The sequence below is a fragment of the Pseudonaja textilis genome, chromosome 2 (assembly GCF_049901715.1).
Source record: "Pseudonaja textilis isolate UNSWEBS1 chromosome 2, rPseTex1.2, whole genome shotgun sequence".
In the NCBI taxonomy this organism is placed as follows: domain Eukaryota; kingdom Metazoa; phylum Chordata; class Lepidosauria; order Squamata; family Elapidae; genus Pseudonaja; species Pseudonaja textilis.
In genome coordinates this window covers 136,051,629-136,068,571 of record NC_141991.1, presented here as the reverse complement: position 1 = coordinate 136,068,571, position 16,943 = coordinate 136,051,629, and the positions used below count along the sequence as shown (strand labels likewise).

The 16,943-nt window shown below is 39.5% G+C and overlaps 1 protein-coding gene across 1 annotated transcript in view; it reads right to left on the bottom strand.

Moving 5' to 3' along the window:
* Window positions 1–2,014: 2,014 nt before the first annotated feature.
* The window catches only part of ESPL1 (extra spindle pole bodies like 1, separase), a 45,632-nt gene continuing 30,703 nt past the window's right edge, over window positions 2,015–16,943 (bottom strand). The window contains exons 19-31 of the mRNA XM_087925385.1: window positions 12,067–12,448; window positions 11,026–11,178; window positions 9,579–9,792; window positions 8,671–8,858; window positions 7,559–7,686; window positions 7,344–7,466; window positions 6,575–6,730; window positions 6,106–6,279; window positions 5,876–5,980; window positions 4,188–4,303; window positions 3,926–4,009; window positions 2,853–3,011; window positions 2,015–2,536 (exon numbers count right to left, since the gene is read on the bottom strand). Coding sequence (XP_087781511.1) covers window positions 2,335–2,536; window positions 2,853–3,011; window positions 3,926–4,009; window positions 4,188–4,303; window positions 5,876–5,980; window positions 6,106–6,279; window positions 6,575–6,730; window positions 7,344–7,466; window positions 7,559–7,686; window positions 8,671–8,858; window positions 9,579–9,792; window positions 11,026–11,178; window positions 12,067–12,448 — 2,184 coding nt within the window. The 3' untranslated portion in view covers window positions 2,015–2,334. The remainder of the gene's footprint in view (window positions 2,537–2,852; window positions 3,012–3,925; window positions 4,010–4,187; window positions 4,304–5,875; window positions 5,981–6,105; window positions 6,280–6,574; window positions 6,731–7,343; window positions 7,467–7,558; window positions 7,687–8,670; window positions 8,859–9,578; window positions 9,793–11,025; window positions 11,179–12,066; window positions 12,449–16,943) is intronic.

Sequence of the window (16,943 nt, the reverse complement as noted above, 5' to 3'; positions counted from 1 at the left end):
AAAGAGCCGCCCTGCCCAGCCAATAGAAAGACACGGCTCGAGACCCCCCCCCCCCATTCTTAAGGGGGCGGAAGCATTCTTACCAATGTATGAAAAGAAACATGCTACAAGCGTTCAGAGGGGTAAGATCTATATTGGAGGGTGTAAATAAAAATCGAAGCTCCGTTTGGTTTCTTTGCAGTAGGCAACTACAAAGGAATATGCCAGTATTTGAGAGGTTACCACAAAGAGGAGAGGGGTCAACTTATTTTCCAAAGCACCAGAGGGCAGGACAAGAAACGGTGGAAACTGATCCAGGAGAGAAGCAACCTGGAATTAAGGAGAAACTTCCTAAAAACAATTAATCAGTGGAACAGCTTGTCTTCAAAAATCGTGGATGCTCCATCACTGGAGGTTTTTAAAGAAGAGATTGGACAGCCACTTGTCTGAAATGGTATAGGTTGCTTGAGCCCAGGGGTTGGACTAAAAGACTTCCAAGGTCCCTTCCAGCTCTATTCTGATTGAAATGATTTGTGTGCGCTTATATCTTTGAACTTCCTTATTGGGCAAATTGAGCCCATTGCCGCCCCGCTCCCAAAGCTACCGTATTGCTCTAACACAGGGGTGTCCAACCTTGACAACTTTAAGACTTGTGGACTTCAACTCCCAGAATTCCTCAGCCAGCTTTTGAGGAATTCTGGGAGTTGAAGTCCACAAGTCTTAAAGTTGTCAAGGTTGGACACCTCTGCTCTAACACCACGCACAAGTTCTCAGACACCATCCCCATTGGTTGGGGATGATGCAAAGAGCAGTCCCATGAATCTGGACGGTATCTGAGATCTTTGTTGCATCGCGAAGTCTAACTGCAGCCTCAATCATTTCCTGGTTAGATTACGTTTCTCAACTTTGACAACTTGGAAGGTGTGTGGACTTCAACTTCCAGAATTCCTCTTGTGCTATATTACACATACATCCTCTATAAGTCCCCTTCAGATCGTACTAGGACTTCAACTACTGTTCTCCTGGTCAACCAAGTAACTCGTCTGATGCAATGTAGCTGACTGGGGCACACCAAACTGGATAAAATGGATTAAGATTGCTTTAGAAAGTAACCTGTGCCTTTGAAGTACTGACTAAAACTGAATACAAAATTATCCGGTATCCTTACTTGAATATCTCCTTTTGGAATCTGAGGAGCTGTAGAGGAAACAGTCTATTCAAGAATGCAGTTTATTTGGATTTGAGAGGGTTGTCTCCTATTGCCTATGCAAGTGATTACATCTATTGACCTCCCTGGAAATGAACGCTCCCTTAAATAAGAGTTTCTCAGTGCAAAAATAGAACTCCATAACAACCAAGGTTGCTCCCCACATTCCATGTCATAGTCTCTGGAAATTTAAATCAGAGGCTCTGACACAGAGTTCGGGATCTGGAGATCAAACAGGAAAGTGTTAATTTCCCATATTATGGTAAATAATTTATCCAGCACTGGGCTGTTGCTCATATACTCAAGACCTTGCTTATCAGCACATAAAAAGGAAATTTTTGTGCCAAGGTAAGCCAGAAGAAATGCCAAAGCAAAATATAGAAGCTGTACACAATACACTTGTGTACCTTTTTAACTATTAGCAACCACTTTAAAGTCTATGCTGCCAACAAGCTCTTATCTAATTTATGATTTTTAAAAAAGCTATAAAGGTAGAACTAAAATTCCAAGGAAGGGTGCATAAATTGTCTAGTAGAATATAAATTTTTAAATTGCGTGCCTTCTCAAGCATCCCTAATGAATGGCTATACTGGCTGGGGCTGCTGAAAGTTGGAATACAAAGTCTAGCAGGACTGTTTACCTATTTTCCATACTAGCCCAGTCACCTAAGCCTAGACAAGTCAGCTCAAAACATCCTCAGTCAAGACTAGAGCATATCCCCTGCCCCAAGTTCAGGATTGGATGCATGCATACACACACACACACACACACACACACACACACACAGAGAGAGAGAGAGAGAGAGAGAGAGAGAAGTTATTTTCTTTTAACCTTTATTGAGGTTTTGAAACATTAAAATACAAATAGATTTAAGAATAACTTACAATAATTGCTGAACATTTCCTCTGTACAAATGTGATACATATTTCAAAAGATAGCAGCTTACATAGGTTCTTCTACAAGAGCAATGCAGGCCTGCTACAGTAAAAAGGCAAGGCAGCCTTGACCAAACATACTTGCCTAAGTTAAATGTTTATCTTTTCTCTTCAAACACAGTTAAACACAATTTATACTTGAGGCAATTCAAAATGTAATAATAAATTCATTCAACCCCCACATGTTGGATCTCATGTTTTGTTGAATTTTTTTTATTTCAGGAATACTGGTAAGCCATATGCAATTGGAGCAGCTCCAATCATGTATCTGAGTTTGGGAGCCTGGCGGGATTCAATGATGTGCTGTAGCAAAGGGGCTCTAGAACCTGCCTTGAGCCAGTTGTTCAGAAGTGCCTGCATATAGCGATCAATATCTCGATCGGTTACATCCCAGAGATTGCCCAGCACCAGGGGACTGGAAAACAAGGGATAGGAAAGAAGCATGTGAGCACAAGTCATGTTTATAACAGAATCCTGGATGTATCAATTGGTAGGCAAAACAAAGCAAAAGGTTTGATTGAGTAACCCTTAGGCTTGCCCAAGCATTTCATATTGGATGGTGTTTCCTTGCTCCTGAAGCTTTAGGATAGCAAAAATTTCCCAAGTATTGGCTTCAAAATTTCCCAAGCATTGGCCTCTTTCCATCATAGCCTGGAAGCCAGTGTATCAGGATTTAGGAACTATGATTCTGGGCAATTACCATGATGATTGAATAAGCTTTAGCAACTTACCATCCTGCCATAATGAACTTGAGGATAGCACCATTTCCCTCCAGGTTGCCCTGTACAGCTAGAGCAGCACTGCTGCAGCCAAAAAGAAAAGCCACAGCTCTGCAATTCATTTTTAAGATGGAATCCACAAAGCGTGCACCTGCCCCGTGACCAGCATAGCTAAAAGAAGAAAAAAATGACACCTCAAAAAATCTGGCAGATTCCCATTGTGTAATTTCTTGATTGTCTCTTGTTTCCCATTCATTTGTAGATCTGAATGTTAAATAATATACCTTCACCAGAAAATCTTTTAAAATGCTGGGCTCTCAATCACATATTAGAAGGCTGCATACCCTCTTTTGTTCAACTTATCCATGGCAAAAGGGAGTGAGAAGTTTGCTTCCAGCAAGGGATGTGTGCATTTCCATTTATTAACATGTATATCAAGTAATTTAACCTAGACCAAAATCTGTTATAAAACAAACACTTTGATATGTGTTTTTGTTAAATCTTTCATTTTCAATGTTATATTTAATTTTGAAGAAAAAGTCAAATAATGCTCGCAATATTAATATTCAAAACCGATTACTACTATTGGAATATCTACTTTTTTCTGTCATCTACATTTAATACTCTAATTATATAAATATCACTGCATTGAAATAAGATATTGTATCAAAACTAACTATTATCTGAGACTTTAAATATATAAATACTTAAGGAACAGTAAACAGTGTTTAAATACATTCAGAGAAAAATGTATTCCTGAGCAACTTTTTAATTTTTTTTTCCATTTTCTTGTATTTTCTAGGCCTCTGCTCACATACTTCTCAGGCAGTGAATACCATTTCTCTAATGAGCCTCTGTAGCTGAGATCTACTGTATTAAAAACTTTTTTTAAAGGCAAGAACACTTGCAATTAAGAGCATAACCAAGAAAAATGTATTCTCAGAGTAACTACATCAGACCCAGGATCCACTTCCTCTATGTTTTAATAGCTTTCATTACGCAGGTTTTCTATCTGCAATTCATTCAAGCATTCAAACTTTTTTGTTGGCTCTAGTATAGGCTATGCGACCCTGTCTTGTACTCACATGTAGAGGTCACGTTCTTTGAGAGCCAGTGGTACTTGGTCTGTACTGGGAACCTCTCCCACCACTCCTGTCCATCCAGGTTCACTATCAGGTAATAAGCAAAGGGAAAAAAATATATAGTTATGAGTTGGAGTGAGTTTAGTGGTGTCCACATGGTAAGCAACCTTGATTCAAAAGGAAGCCTGTGGACAGATTGTGTGATGCTATGGCTTCCCTGAAGGATCCAAAATCTGTGTGATAGATACATGGTGCAAATACCTACCCTTGAAACCATTCTTTGAACATCTTCTCTGTGCCAGGAAGATTTTTGTGTGGGTTCAGAACATAGAAGGTGCTGCTGCTATTGACTCCATGATTGAGGATAGTCTCTTCCTGATACTGTTTGAGGGAGATTATAAGAGTTGCTTCATTAGATGGGGACAAAGCATCATCAAATCAGGCACTAATTTTAGCATGTGAGGATTTTCACTTGATTACCCAAAGTCCATGAGAAGAAAGTGTGGGTATGTTTTCTATTATCAGCTGTAAAAGCACCAATGAACATTAAGAAAGGCCACTGTGGGCTTCATGCTATGGCTAGCAAATTGCTTCTGAGCTGAGACAGACAAACTCTACTGCGCTTTGAAATGACCTCTTACCTGCAGTATCTCAAGCATTAATGCAGCCATAGTTTTATCTGTATCTGTGTCTATCTGTCTCTTTATACTATCTATCCATCCATCTTTGGTCTCCCTTAATATGGTTCAGTCTTCTAAAGGACTGTTTGATAGTTATTTTAAACTATTTGGGGAGAAATTGCATACAAATTCTTTAAACAAACATTGCATCCTTGGTAAACCAGGGGTGTCAAACTCATTGCATCACAGTGTATCGGGACTTTTCCCCCATTGCTAAAGTGGGCGGGGGCAGGCCCAGCACATGACGCATCTGGCTTGCAGGCATCGAGTTTGACATCCCTGTTGTAAGCAATATTTCACTCTCAAATCGAGTTGATTGTTCCTTCTTGTGATCAAGAGCAGCCTACATTAATCCTTTTTAGTTTGGACGCTGGTTTCTCAAGTCAAGGAAATGAGTTTTTAGAGCTATAGAAATTATGCTAGCTTTCTTAGCTCAAAACAGCCTAATTGCTCTACTTAAGCCAGCAGAGAAAGCCTAATGGTTGAAGAGCTCCAACTGTCGGGACCCAGAAGAGCTTTCTTTGCCGCAGTTCCCGCCCTTTGGAACATCCTCCAGGGTAAGATCTGCCCCCAGTCTCCCTCCATAAAAGCCTAAAGACCTGGCTCTGCAAATTGGCCTGGGGATCCAATGGGGGGATTCAACTCTGGAGGTGGCTGCTAGATTACCAGCAAACTACCTCCCCTCCCCTCTCCCTTCTTTTTTTATAGTCATATCGACGTATTTTCTTTGTTTTCTTTTTCACTTTTGTTTTATTGTTCTGTTATTTTACTTTCACTTTGTTTAAACTTCCTTTTTATTGCTTCATTTTTTTTTTATGATTGTGAGCCACTTAGAGTAGTCCATGGCAAGATAGGAGGTAAATAAACAACAACAATAATAATAATGGCACTCTCACCCAGTACCAGAACTAGGTGACTCAATTTTTGTTTGTCCTAATGCCTAAACTATACAAATCAGAGACAAAGGCTTTGATGCTAATAGCATTGGCCAGCTTAAGTGAATCAATCTTCCTTGCCGCCAGCCAGAGAGGAAGCAAGGAAATGAATACTATCTCCTAAAAAGCTCCCCAGATTTTTGCAAAATAGTGTCTCCTAATATTTATTAAACACTCCTTTTCCCTCTAGACTTCGATAATGAGGCAGAACCCTAAGAAGCAAAAGAACTGTTATTTAATGATAGTGTAAAAGTTGCTATTAAATGCATCAGCAAAAGGTGATAGAAAAGAATGTATCTAAGTCAAGCTTTCAGCATCCAGGAAGATAGATACCTCACCTTTTTCGTAAGTGAGTAGCTAAGTAGAAAGTGTAGAGATGGTAACCGGGTTATTGACTGGTTGCTTAAGCACGGTATGTTTTCCCAGGGAAGCTTCTGGAGATGCTGCAAAAAAAAAAAGATCAAATGTTCAGGTCCCCTTTCATAAAACATTTATCGGATGAAGCAAGTCAATAAGGTCGCCATTTGCTATCCCTGTGGTAAAACAGCGTGGCTCCATCCTTACTCACTTTATCCAGCACAAGCACCAAGTGGCCACTTGGTGCCTGGCCAGTGTATGATTTCAGTTTGCCCACTGCCTCTTGTAGAAGGCTCAAGGCTCTCTCAGGTTGAGCTGGGTGAAGGCCCCGTACCAAGTTCTCCACAAGTTGTGGTGTTAACAGATGGGATCCAGACAGTATGACCTATTAAAAAAAAATAATAAATTCCCATGTCTGGAGCTGCCTGATTATAATAACCTGAGCCAATAACAACAGTAGAAAACAAAAAGGCAATTGGAATTAAAAACATGGCAGATTTCTCATTTGAGACAGAAAACGTTGCAGGCTGGAGGCTTATTAAAATTCACACACACACACACACACACACACACACACACACGATTGTATACTATATTTTTAAGAAGGAATCACCCCTTTGAAGACAAGGTGTACCTGTCTAATCTCATCTTCTATGGTCAAAACCTGCCCATCTCCTCACCTTAAGCAAAGCTAGGTCGATCTTTTCACAACCACATTCTCTGAATTGTGTTAGGAGATGGGAAGCTTCTTCCACCAAGCTGTCATTCTCACAGGCTGGTAGTAATGCAATCTTCCAGCAACTCAGCACATGTGTCTCCAGAGAATCCACCAATGCCTGTGGAGTCAAGTAGAAGAGTCCTTTTAATAGGGTTGGGGTGGGGGCAGCGGTGGTGCAGAACAGCCTAACAGCAGGGTGGCTTGGAAGATGCTACCTTCAACCAGATTCTGATTCCCACCAAAGGCAGAAAGTTCATTACATGTGTATGGGCAGTGTTGGGGAGGGTGAAGAAGAACTTGTAAAGAAAGGAGCATGAAGGAATCGGGTGTGATTGCACAATTAAGACAGCGAGTCGTCCTGACAATCTTGATCTCCTCTTCCCATTCTTTTTGTTGAACTCAAGTTTCAAGCTTGTCTACTGAGCTCAACTTTGTCCAATATAGTGCCTTTTTCATGTGCTTAGATTACCAATCTCATTATGCCCATTCAACACAATTTATGTCCAGAGGATCATGGACATCATGGGCATTATATTCCTTGAAAACTAGAGAGCAGAGATGAAGCCACCAACAGGACCTCAAACTGCAAATTTTAATTTGACTGAAGGAGGAAAGCTGTTTTAATATAGGCAGAACAAATGTGCTAAATTGGATTAATTTAATCTGCTAAATCAAGGGTTTTTGCCATTGATCTGAAAGAGAACTCTGCGCAGCAGGAGAGCAGACCTCACCATCATTCTTTTGTCCAGTGCTATCCGGCCAGTCCACCAATCCTCTTTCTGTGTGAAATTTGAGATCTCTTTTTGTTTTTGCAGGATGGCTTCAAATTCACTTAGAGCTGCACTTAAGGATACCTGAGAAAAGCACCAAAAGGAACATTATGAGACAAAACATGGTCTAAATCCAGAATGTTTCTATATAAAGTTCTCCTTCTTGCTGTTCTTACCTTGGCATGCAGAGTCTGTATCTGGATGTTCACAGGGGTAGCATCTTTCTCTAACCTTGTCAATAAGAGGATGTCTCCAGTGGTCTCTGGCTGGGTGCTCACCAGAGTCATTATGCACACTGTGACTCCTAAGAAGACAGCAAAACTCTTAAATAAGTCAATTGAAAAGAGAAAATGTAATGAGGAAATGACTTCATATTAAAACAAGTCTTTGTTTGCCAAAGCACAACACAGACAAAACTCTACTTCAATATCTTGAACTAGGCCATCATCTCTGCTCATCACTCTCCTCCTTTAAACCAGGGGTGGGTTTCTACTGTTTCTGTCCATTTCTGTAGAACCGGCAGCTCTGAAGAGGAGCAGACATAGAATTGGTTCTATGTCTGCTGATGTTTTTGCCCTCCCACCCACCTGGGCTCTTCCCTGATCTTTATTTCCTGATTTTTCAACTTCAGCTGCCGAACGAGGCACAGCTGCAGTTAAAAAAGCAGGAAAGGAGGGCTGTTTCAAAGGCATGCTGATGACGATTTACAGGTGCGCAGCTCACAGTGTGCAGGGAAGCTCGTAAATCCTGAACCAGTAGTTAACCCTGTCGTATCCCACCCCTGCTTTAAACCCTGTACTTTTAGAGCAGTAAAAAAAAAAAATTAAGAAAAGATGGGCAGGACAGAAACGGTCATAAGTCACTTTGCTCAGTGATGTAACTTCAAACGGTCACTAAATGAACTGTTGTAAGTCGATGACTACCTTTATTAATGCACATGAACCAATTTGGTGTAGTGTTAAGGTACCAGGCTTGAAACGAGGAGTTCTAGTCTAGCCTTAGGCATGAAGTCAGCTGGGTGACTTTGGGCCGGTCATTCTCTCTTAGCCCTAGAAATCAAATATGGGCAAAGCACTTCCCCTCAAAAAAACCTTGCCAAGAAAATTGGAGGGCTAGTCCAGTCACAAAGATTCAAAACTGACTTGAAGTCACACATATATTCACATACATACAACATTAACGCACATCCCTGAGAAGGCCGTTTTATATATCTGAGAACGGTCTTCCTTTGGTAGTACTTGCCAATCACAATCAAATTATAATTCCATCTTACATATCCATTACATACCAGGGGGGATTTCCTGCAGGCCTTTTCTGAATCTCTTAGTTTCCAACCCTGTTGAGTTGGGACAACTGAACTCAAAGACGTTCTGAAGTTCTAAGAGGTGCTGAAGCTGAGAATCTGCTTTTCCTTCTTGCAGGGTAAGTGCCTCCAGTTGCTTGGAAACACCGGCCACTGGTGTTTTTTTCATTTTGCTAAGGAGGATATGTAGCATTAAGATTATGAAGACATTCTTAATAAATGCGTCTCTGTTTTATTGCAGAAATACGCTTTCAGATGTATTCCCTTCTATAAATATGACACACTGTTACTGGTAAAGAGACTAATATTAAAGACAGTTCTAAAAATTTCACGTTAGTCACAGAAGTCTACTCCATCTGGTTGGATTTTTTATTTATTTATTTGAATGCATTACCTGTCCATATCCGATGGACTTATTTACTGTAGTATTAAGATTTCATCTACAGTTTGGACCATGCAAATTTTTTTTCTGAATTCTAGGCCATGAAGTTTTGAAAGCTTGCAGTTTATTAAAAGTTCAGCTAAAAACTGGGATGGGAAACAAGTGCATTCAAGCATGAGGGAAGCTTCCAATATATACCCACAGGGAGGCTACCCACTGTAACTCTGCATTTTACTAATATACTTGCCAGAAGATTCACAGTAATAAGACAGTTCTGCTGCATCTCTTGCAACTTTTCTTCCATTTGGTGTAAAATCATAGCAAAATTCCTGAAAACATTTGTCTGATAAGCACCTTCATGGACTCTTGTTGTGGGATTATCTCTTTCCGTCCAGCTTGGTGAATAAGGATAGGATTGTTTGGCGTTGTTTTTATATTCTTGCACTTGCCACACTTGTCAAATTGATAGATACCATGTTCCCCCTTTCCCCTTCCATCACTATGAACTTACTTGACTTTCTTATGAATCATGGACATCTCCTGATGACGAAGAGTAATAGAGACTGACTCGGAAACCAGATAGGCAGTAGCAATGGGGTCCCTGTTCCCAATACACAGCGCCATGAGTTGACAGAGATGGCTGTAGAGGGCACCCAGTGGATAATGGGCAATTGAATGAAAAGCAGCTTGCAGGGAATCATAGACTGAGTCCATGGACAAGATGTCTGTAACATTGCAAGTTAGAGAAGAAAAACAAAACCTGACAGTCAGTGAAAACCTGAATGTGGTTATGTTCAGATTAGTCAGTCTATTTCATATTCAAGCAGTGTTAGTTCTCCTTTCAAATTTGCAATAACAATCTATTTACCCACTTTCTCTAGCCACGGTTCCCTCTCCAAATGTATTGGAATTCAACTGTCATAATTCCAGGTTAGGAAGGAGATGAAGGCAATACATCTGGACTACGCTGGCCAGAATCCATTCAGAAATAAGTTATTATTTCATAAAGCTTCGTTTTTATATCTGCACTCCACATCGTTCTACGGTAGTAACTCAAAGATAGTTATGATTCTTCATTTCCCATTTTAAACATTACAAAGGGGTAACATACCTCTGCACCCAGACAACTAGCATTTCAGTAAATTTAAACTACTCTCTCTCAAGTAGCCAACTCAATTCCTGTGTTTGTCATGGGGACACAACTTTTTACTTTTTCTCCTGCTAGCATGAAGCCCATGTTAACCGAGTCATCTCTCTTTAGATTAGAGTAGATTAGATTAATCCTTTGCCTATGGCTATTATGGAAACTTTCCTAACCATATGGAGCCATTAGGACATTCTTAATTTCCTTTGCTAACCAAGCAAATTGTTATATATAAGGCTGAACTGGGTGGACTTAGTTGCTTCACTCTTCCTGTCTTACAGCCCTACAATCTATAAATACTTTTGACGCCCAAAGAGTTAATTTATGTCTCAATATTACTAAATCAGTACCAAGAAAACAAATAATTGTTAGTAATCTAAGCATTCTGAGTCGAGCATTGCAAGCATAGGCTGAAATCTGTGGATTTTTGCTTGGGGAAGGCAGCTTGCACAAACTATTGCTGATACTCTTAATTCAGCTTTCCCCAGCCCAATGCAATGATGCTTAGTTTCTCATCTCAGCAGCCATAGCCAATACAACCAATGATTATGGAATGATCAGAAACTATACCAAAGGGCACTAGTCTAGAAAAGAAGCATAGGCAATAGATTGAATTTGGTCAACTGTAGCAGTGAAAATTAGGATATAAATTTAAAAATAAATGATCCACAAAAATATCAGAATTCAAACTTCTTTGTTAAAAAACATAAAAGAGTTTTCACACAGTATATTATGGAGGCCATGGTTAAGGTAAGTCTTTCCAAAAATAATATAATTTTTAAAGGAAGATTGACAGATTTTAATGGCTCTTTACCAGCAGGTGCATCTAGTGAGGAGGAAAGTACATGCAGGTTGAAGGCATCTTCCAAAGTTTTCTTCTCTGTAGCTGAAAACCCTCCCTGTAAGACAGTGCTAAAATCTCTCCGGAGGACCTCCTGATCTTCTGTGCTTGGTTGTCCTCGGGTTTCTGCAGAGGATAAAGAAACAGAACACCAAAACTTGTCCATCTTGCCCAAACCAGATGTCAAATGTTGCCTTTGAGGCTATGATCATAATTTATGCCTTTGTTGTAATTCCAAAGGCTGAAAACTCAACATTTGATACCTTCTGGTGTGGGTTGCTGAAGATATGTTAATCTGGACAGTAAACATCTAGAAAAGGTTGATTTATGGATTTACAGTGCATCATCTACATGGACCTGTTGCTGCAAATCCACAGTAATGTACTTGAACGTAAGGAGGCTTCTGCCCAGGTGAGTTGAAATATTCAGCTACATGATATATGATGCGATCTCAGTGGATGGAAATGATCATGCCGAGTCTCATAAAAATCAGTTTTAAAAAAGCCCAAATAGAAATACAAAGTTTTAAAGAAGCAAGGCCCGAACATTTCCTTTCTCACTTGGTTACTACAACTGTTGGGCGGGGCAGGCAAGAAGAATTTGAACTACTGTAAGCAGGAAGTTGGGATCACAAATCAGTATTACTTCCTATGATAAATTTTAGACGCAAGCCAACAGATTTTTTTTCTGTTGCTTTCCTTCCTTTTGCCTTTATGTTTCTCCAAATCTCTTTTGTGTTTAATGACTCTCCACACCCACTGGAGCCCAGTGTGTGCTGTGCTTCAAAGCATAAAGCATAAGAAGGGAAGGAAGGAAGCGGATGGGGAGAAGAGACTGACAGAAACCATGTATCCTCCAGTTCCTTAGTTCAGATGGAGCTTATTTATCTCAGTTTATAATCTCAGCTCCATTTCCTATTTCTGTGTCAGTGTTTTGCATATTTGCTGATAATAGGAATCCGCAGCCTGCTCACCCCTTGATTTTTTCTTGACATTTTCATAACATAAATCCTACCGTTAATAACTTTCTCCTCATCAGAACCTCGCAAGACTTCAATGTTGTCTTCTGAACTCTCCTCGTCTGTCTTTAGAATCTCTTTCTCTCCTCCTCCTCCTTCTTGATCTCTCTGAAGAATTCTCTCCTTGGAAGCTTTCTGGAGGTCTTGCTTTTCTTGTCTAGTGCCTCTTCTAGTGCTTGGCCTCCCAAGCTGGGGATTTACCATTTTGGAGCCAGCGCGGCATCTCTCTGTTTTAGCAAGGTTTGCCTTAGCTGGTTTTCTGTTAGATGTAACCCTCCGTCCCATCCTGCGAGTAGCAGCCCTTGGTTCATTCTCAACACAGGATTCTGGCCCCGCTTCTGGATGGCCTTCAGTATCACTGTCATCGCTGAAGGGAATCTGGGGATGAGAAAAGGACGGGATTTCTCCTTATTGTCTTGGAAAAGAAGGCGAAAGGAGCAGCGGGGATGGTGGAATACAGGATGGCCAAAAGGGTCAGAGATGAAGGGAGTTAGGTGGATGGGTGGGTTTGAAGTGGAAGCGAGTGCTACAAGGCAAGAGAAGCATGAGGTCCTCACCCAATGACTATCAAAAATCAGCATCACTAAGCGATGCAGTCATGTGATTTTTTTGCCTAATGACGTCATCACTTAGTGATGGATGTTCCTGTCCCAATTTTAGGATTGTTAAGCAAGAAGTGCCTGTATTTTAAAAATTTAGAAACAAAGAGATTTGTATTCTTTTCAATGAGAGTAGAGTAAGAATAAGAGTTAGAATAGAATAGCCTTTACTTGGCCAGGTGTGATTTGACACGTAAAGAGTTTGTCTCCAGTGTAAAAGCTCTCAGTGTACATGCAAGCAACAGAATAATAATAACAAGCATGATCATGTTACCAATAGGAGGGGGTATTAAAGAACATGGGAAGGGTAATAGCAATAGTACAGCCATACAACATGGATAAATATAGGTAAAAAGGTAAAGGTTCCCTTGCACATGCGTGCTAGTCGTTTCCGGCTCTAGGGGGCAGTGCTCATCTCCATTTCTAAGCTGAAGAGCCAGTGCTGTCCGAAGACGTCTCCGTGGTCATGTGGCCAGCATGACTAAACACCAAAGGCGCATGGAGCGCTGTTACCTTCCCACCAAAGTGGTCCCTATTTTTCTGCTTGCATTTTTTAATGTGCTTTTGAACTGCTAGGTTGGCAGAAGCTGGGACAAGTAATGGGAGCTCACTCTGTTACATGGTGCTAGGGATTCGAACCGCTGAACTGCCGACCTTTCTGATCGACAAGCTCAGCTTCTTAACCACTGAGCCACCACGTCCCTATGGATAAATATATGTAGACATAAATCAGCACTGTGAGAATTGAGAGTTCAGGAGTGATGGCATGAGGGAAAAAACTATATACTGTATTAAAAAACTATATACTGTACAAAATGGTCCAAGCAACCAATTACAATTCTAACATGCAGAAGTGAAGAATGCTGATATTCTCCTTTGGTTTTTTGTTGTACAAAAGCTAAACACCATATATTTACATCAACCATATACTATTCATATTCCCTAATTATGTTCCCTAATCAGGGCAAGGGAACCTATTTTGGGGGAGGTTGGGGGTTGGAATACAGCACCAGTTTGGTATAGTGGTTAAGGTGCTGGTCTAGAAACCAGGATATTTTGGGGTTCTTGACCTCAGTTAGACATGAAAGCCAGCTGAAAGAATTTGGACCGGTTGCTCTCCCTCTTAGCCCAACCAACTTCATTGTACTGTTGATATGGGAAAAATAGGAGGCAGGAATGAGGTACATTAAGTGCCTTGAGTTGACCAAAATATACATTAAAATGTTGGGATAAAAATCTAATAGTAATAACAACCAAAAACAAACACGGAAAGATAAAGTATTACATGGTCAGTATATTAAAAAAAAATAGGCAAAGCAGATAATACTAAGACTTGGCCGTAGCTAAGAGCAGGAAAACTGAAGAAATAGACAGAGGAGCTAGTTCTGGCTGCACAAGGCCAAGCCTTAAGAACAAATGAATAGAAAGCCAGAATTGAGAAGACAGCAAGACAGTAAATGCCGCTTCTGCAAAGCTGAAGAAACAGTGGACCACCTAGTTAACTGCTGCAAAAAGATCACACAGACTAACTACAAACAACAGTACAACAAAGTAGCAACAATGATGCTTTGGAAGATATGCAAAAAATACCATTTGTCTGCAAGCAAGAACTGATGGGACCACAAAACCGAGACAGCAATTGAAAATGAAGAAGCCAAAGTAGTCTGGGACTTTAGAATTCAAACAACAGGTACCTGCTATATAATATCTCAGACTTAAACAATTGTTTATCAGAAAGACCTCCACACACACACACACACAAAAAGTTTGAATAGTGGATGTGGCAGTACCTGGAGACAACAGAAGAGAAAGAAGATAACAATCACCAACATCTGCCTGTCCCAGTTCCTTGGGAAGGGCTCGATAGGTTGATAAAAATTCCAAATCTAATCTAAACATCTGGCTGACTGTGTGAATGAGCCATTAACTTCTCATCCTGCCCAACCACTGGTTAAGGTTTTTGGAGCTTTTGATACCACCACTATATCAACACCCACAAGGAACATGTTGATTATTGTTGTAATACATTTTTAACAAGCCAACCCCAAGAAGCACGTGTGATCTATATTTGCATGAAGTAAAAAAATTTTTTTCATCCTCGTATGGAAGAAATTATCTCTAAAAGAAGCATCTATTAAGACATACATATGGACTTCCAGTTTGTTTCTCGTCAGAGTCTGAGCGGAATCCGTGATTGTGCGTGGTTTCACCCTAACTCACTTGCTGGAGGGTCCCGATCAAGACCAGAACCACCCTGGTGGGGTGGTGAAGGGTGAACTCGCCTAGAGGGTTGAGGGGAGTCGCAACTCCCCTCCGTGACAGGAAAATCCCTCCCAAAGGTAAGCTGCAGCGGTGGTCCTAAAAAGGCCACCACGAAGACAAAGAACACTCCGGGAAACTACGTTCTGTGCTGGAGCAGAGAAGTAGTGAGCAGAGTGTGAACCAGGCAAAGGACATCGCTTTTGAGGTACCCCGGTATTAAAATAAAGGGGTATCTTGGAGGGAAGTGTGTGGAAGCGGCGACCAGAGAAAGTGAGAAAGAAATTGGATCTTATAAAACTTGGATTGGATTAATTTGGAGGAGAAAATTTAAAGGAAAATACTTTAACACAACAAAGGTTTAGAAATTAAACTGGATAACTATTGAATTATGGGCACTTAAAGGGCATAATCAAATGCTGAAATTGAGTGTGTTCAAAAGAAAAGAAATCATAGCTAATGATTGAAATTAGTGAACTTAATAAAAGTATTATATTCAATAAAGAAAGTTAAAGGTAAAAAGACTCAAGAGCGCCACCTGATTGTACAGGAAAACTTCAGTACGTTTAGTGTCTGGTCTTCTCAAGAGTTTGGATTTTGGAACTTAAAAGAAAATAAAAGAAACTTTATTATTGTTATAGAACCATCCGAACAAAGACTCAAGAGTATGGATTGTTGAAAATACATTCAAAAGATATTGGCTGAAATAATATACTGAATTCTGGGATTGAATATATCTATTAAAGAAGATTTTAACTATTAAGGAAGAGGAAAGAAATGGAAAACAAAAGAGAAGATATAATGGAGAAACTCTTTGTTGATATAAGATTGGACTTACAAGAGTCAAGATTGGATTTGCAAGATATAAGGGACATGATAAAAATTAAACTTGAAATGTGCAATTATATGTATTACAGAAATTAGAAATGGTAACTCAGCATACACAATAATCAAGAGGGAGAGGAGTTCTATAAAGAAGAAGCCAACACTGAAGGACAAAGCGAACAATTATTTGGGGGTGGGGGTGGGGAAGGAATTAGAATTAAAAATTTGTGTTCTGATGGGATGATACAAGGGAGAATGGTTAGGAAAATGGATAAAGGGAAAGGGAAAAAGCAGAAAAAGAAAGGGCAAAAGAAAAATCAAAAGAGGGAGAGAGAAAAATTTAAGAACTGGAATGAGAAATGGGAGAGGAATAAGAATGGGAAAAAAGGGAACTAAGAGAAAGGACTAGAAAATAAAGAGGAATAGAAAACAAACAAGGATGAAAAGAAAGTATATTGTCCAAAAAGTGAGAGATAATGGGTGAAAAAAAAAAAGGATAAGGAAGGAGATTCCGCAAGGTAATATGTTGTGATGTATAAGAATATATTAAAAACAGTATTTTATAAAGTTTGAGAAAATATAATGTGAAATCTGAGAAATATGTGTGTGTGTATATATTTATATATAATGATGGTAGTTAGCTCGAATTATTAAGCAGATGGGATAATTATATTTATAGATAAGGATTGATAAAATGACAAATGTGACAGAAAAAAGTAATATGAGAAATGACAACAGAAATGATGAGAATTTTAGATAACACTGTAAAATAAGATATGAGAATTTATTAATATAACATGAATTGGAACTGGATAAGTTTAATATTTAATAATAAGGATGATGCAATATGAAACTAAACAAATATAACGAATAGGTAACTATGGTCATGTTTGTATTGAGATCTGAAACCTGGAACCACACTGCTTGCCAAATGAGAATTTTTTATTTTAAAAAATAAAAGCAGGGAGAAAATTGAATAATGGAATTCCTAGGTATGTTTAACTGATATGGTGGTAGGCATTTGAAGAGTTTTGAAAGGCTGAAAATAAGCATTGAAGGATTATGAATTTATGTGAAATATATGCACTGAGAGATATGTTTGGTATTATTAATTTTGCCTATACTAAAATGTATGATATATTGATGCCACACTGTTAATGTATTGTTGTGCATATGCAGATTGAAATAAA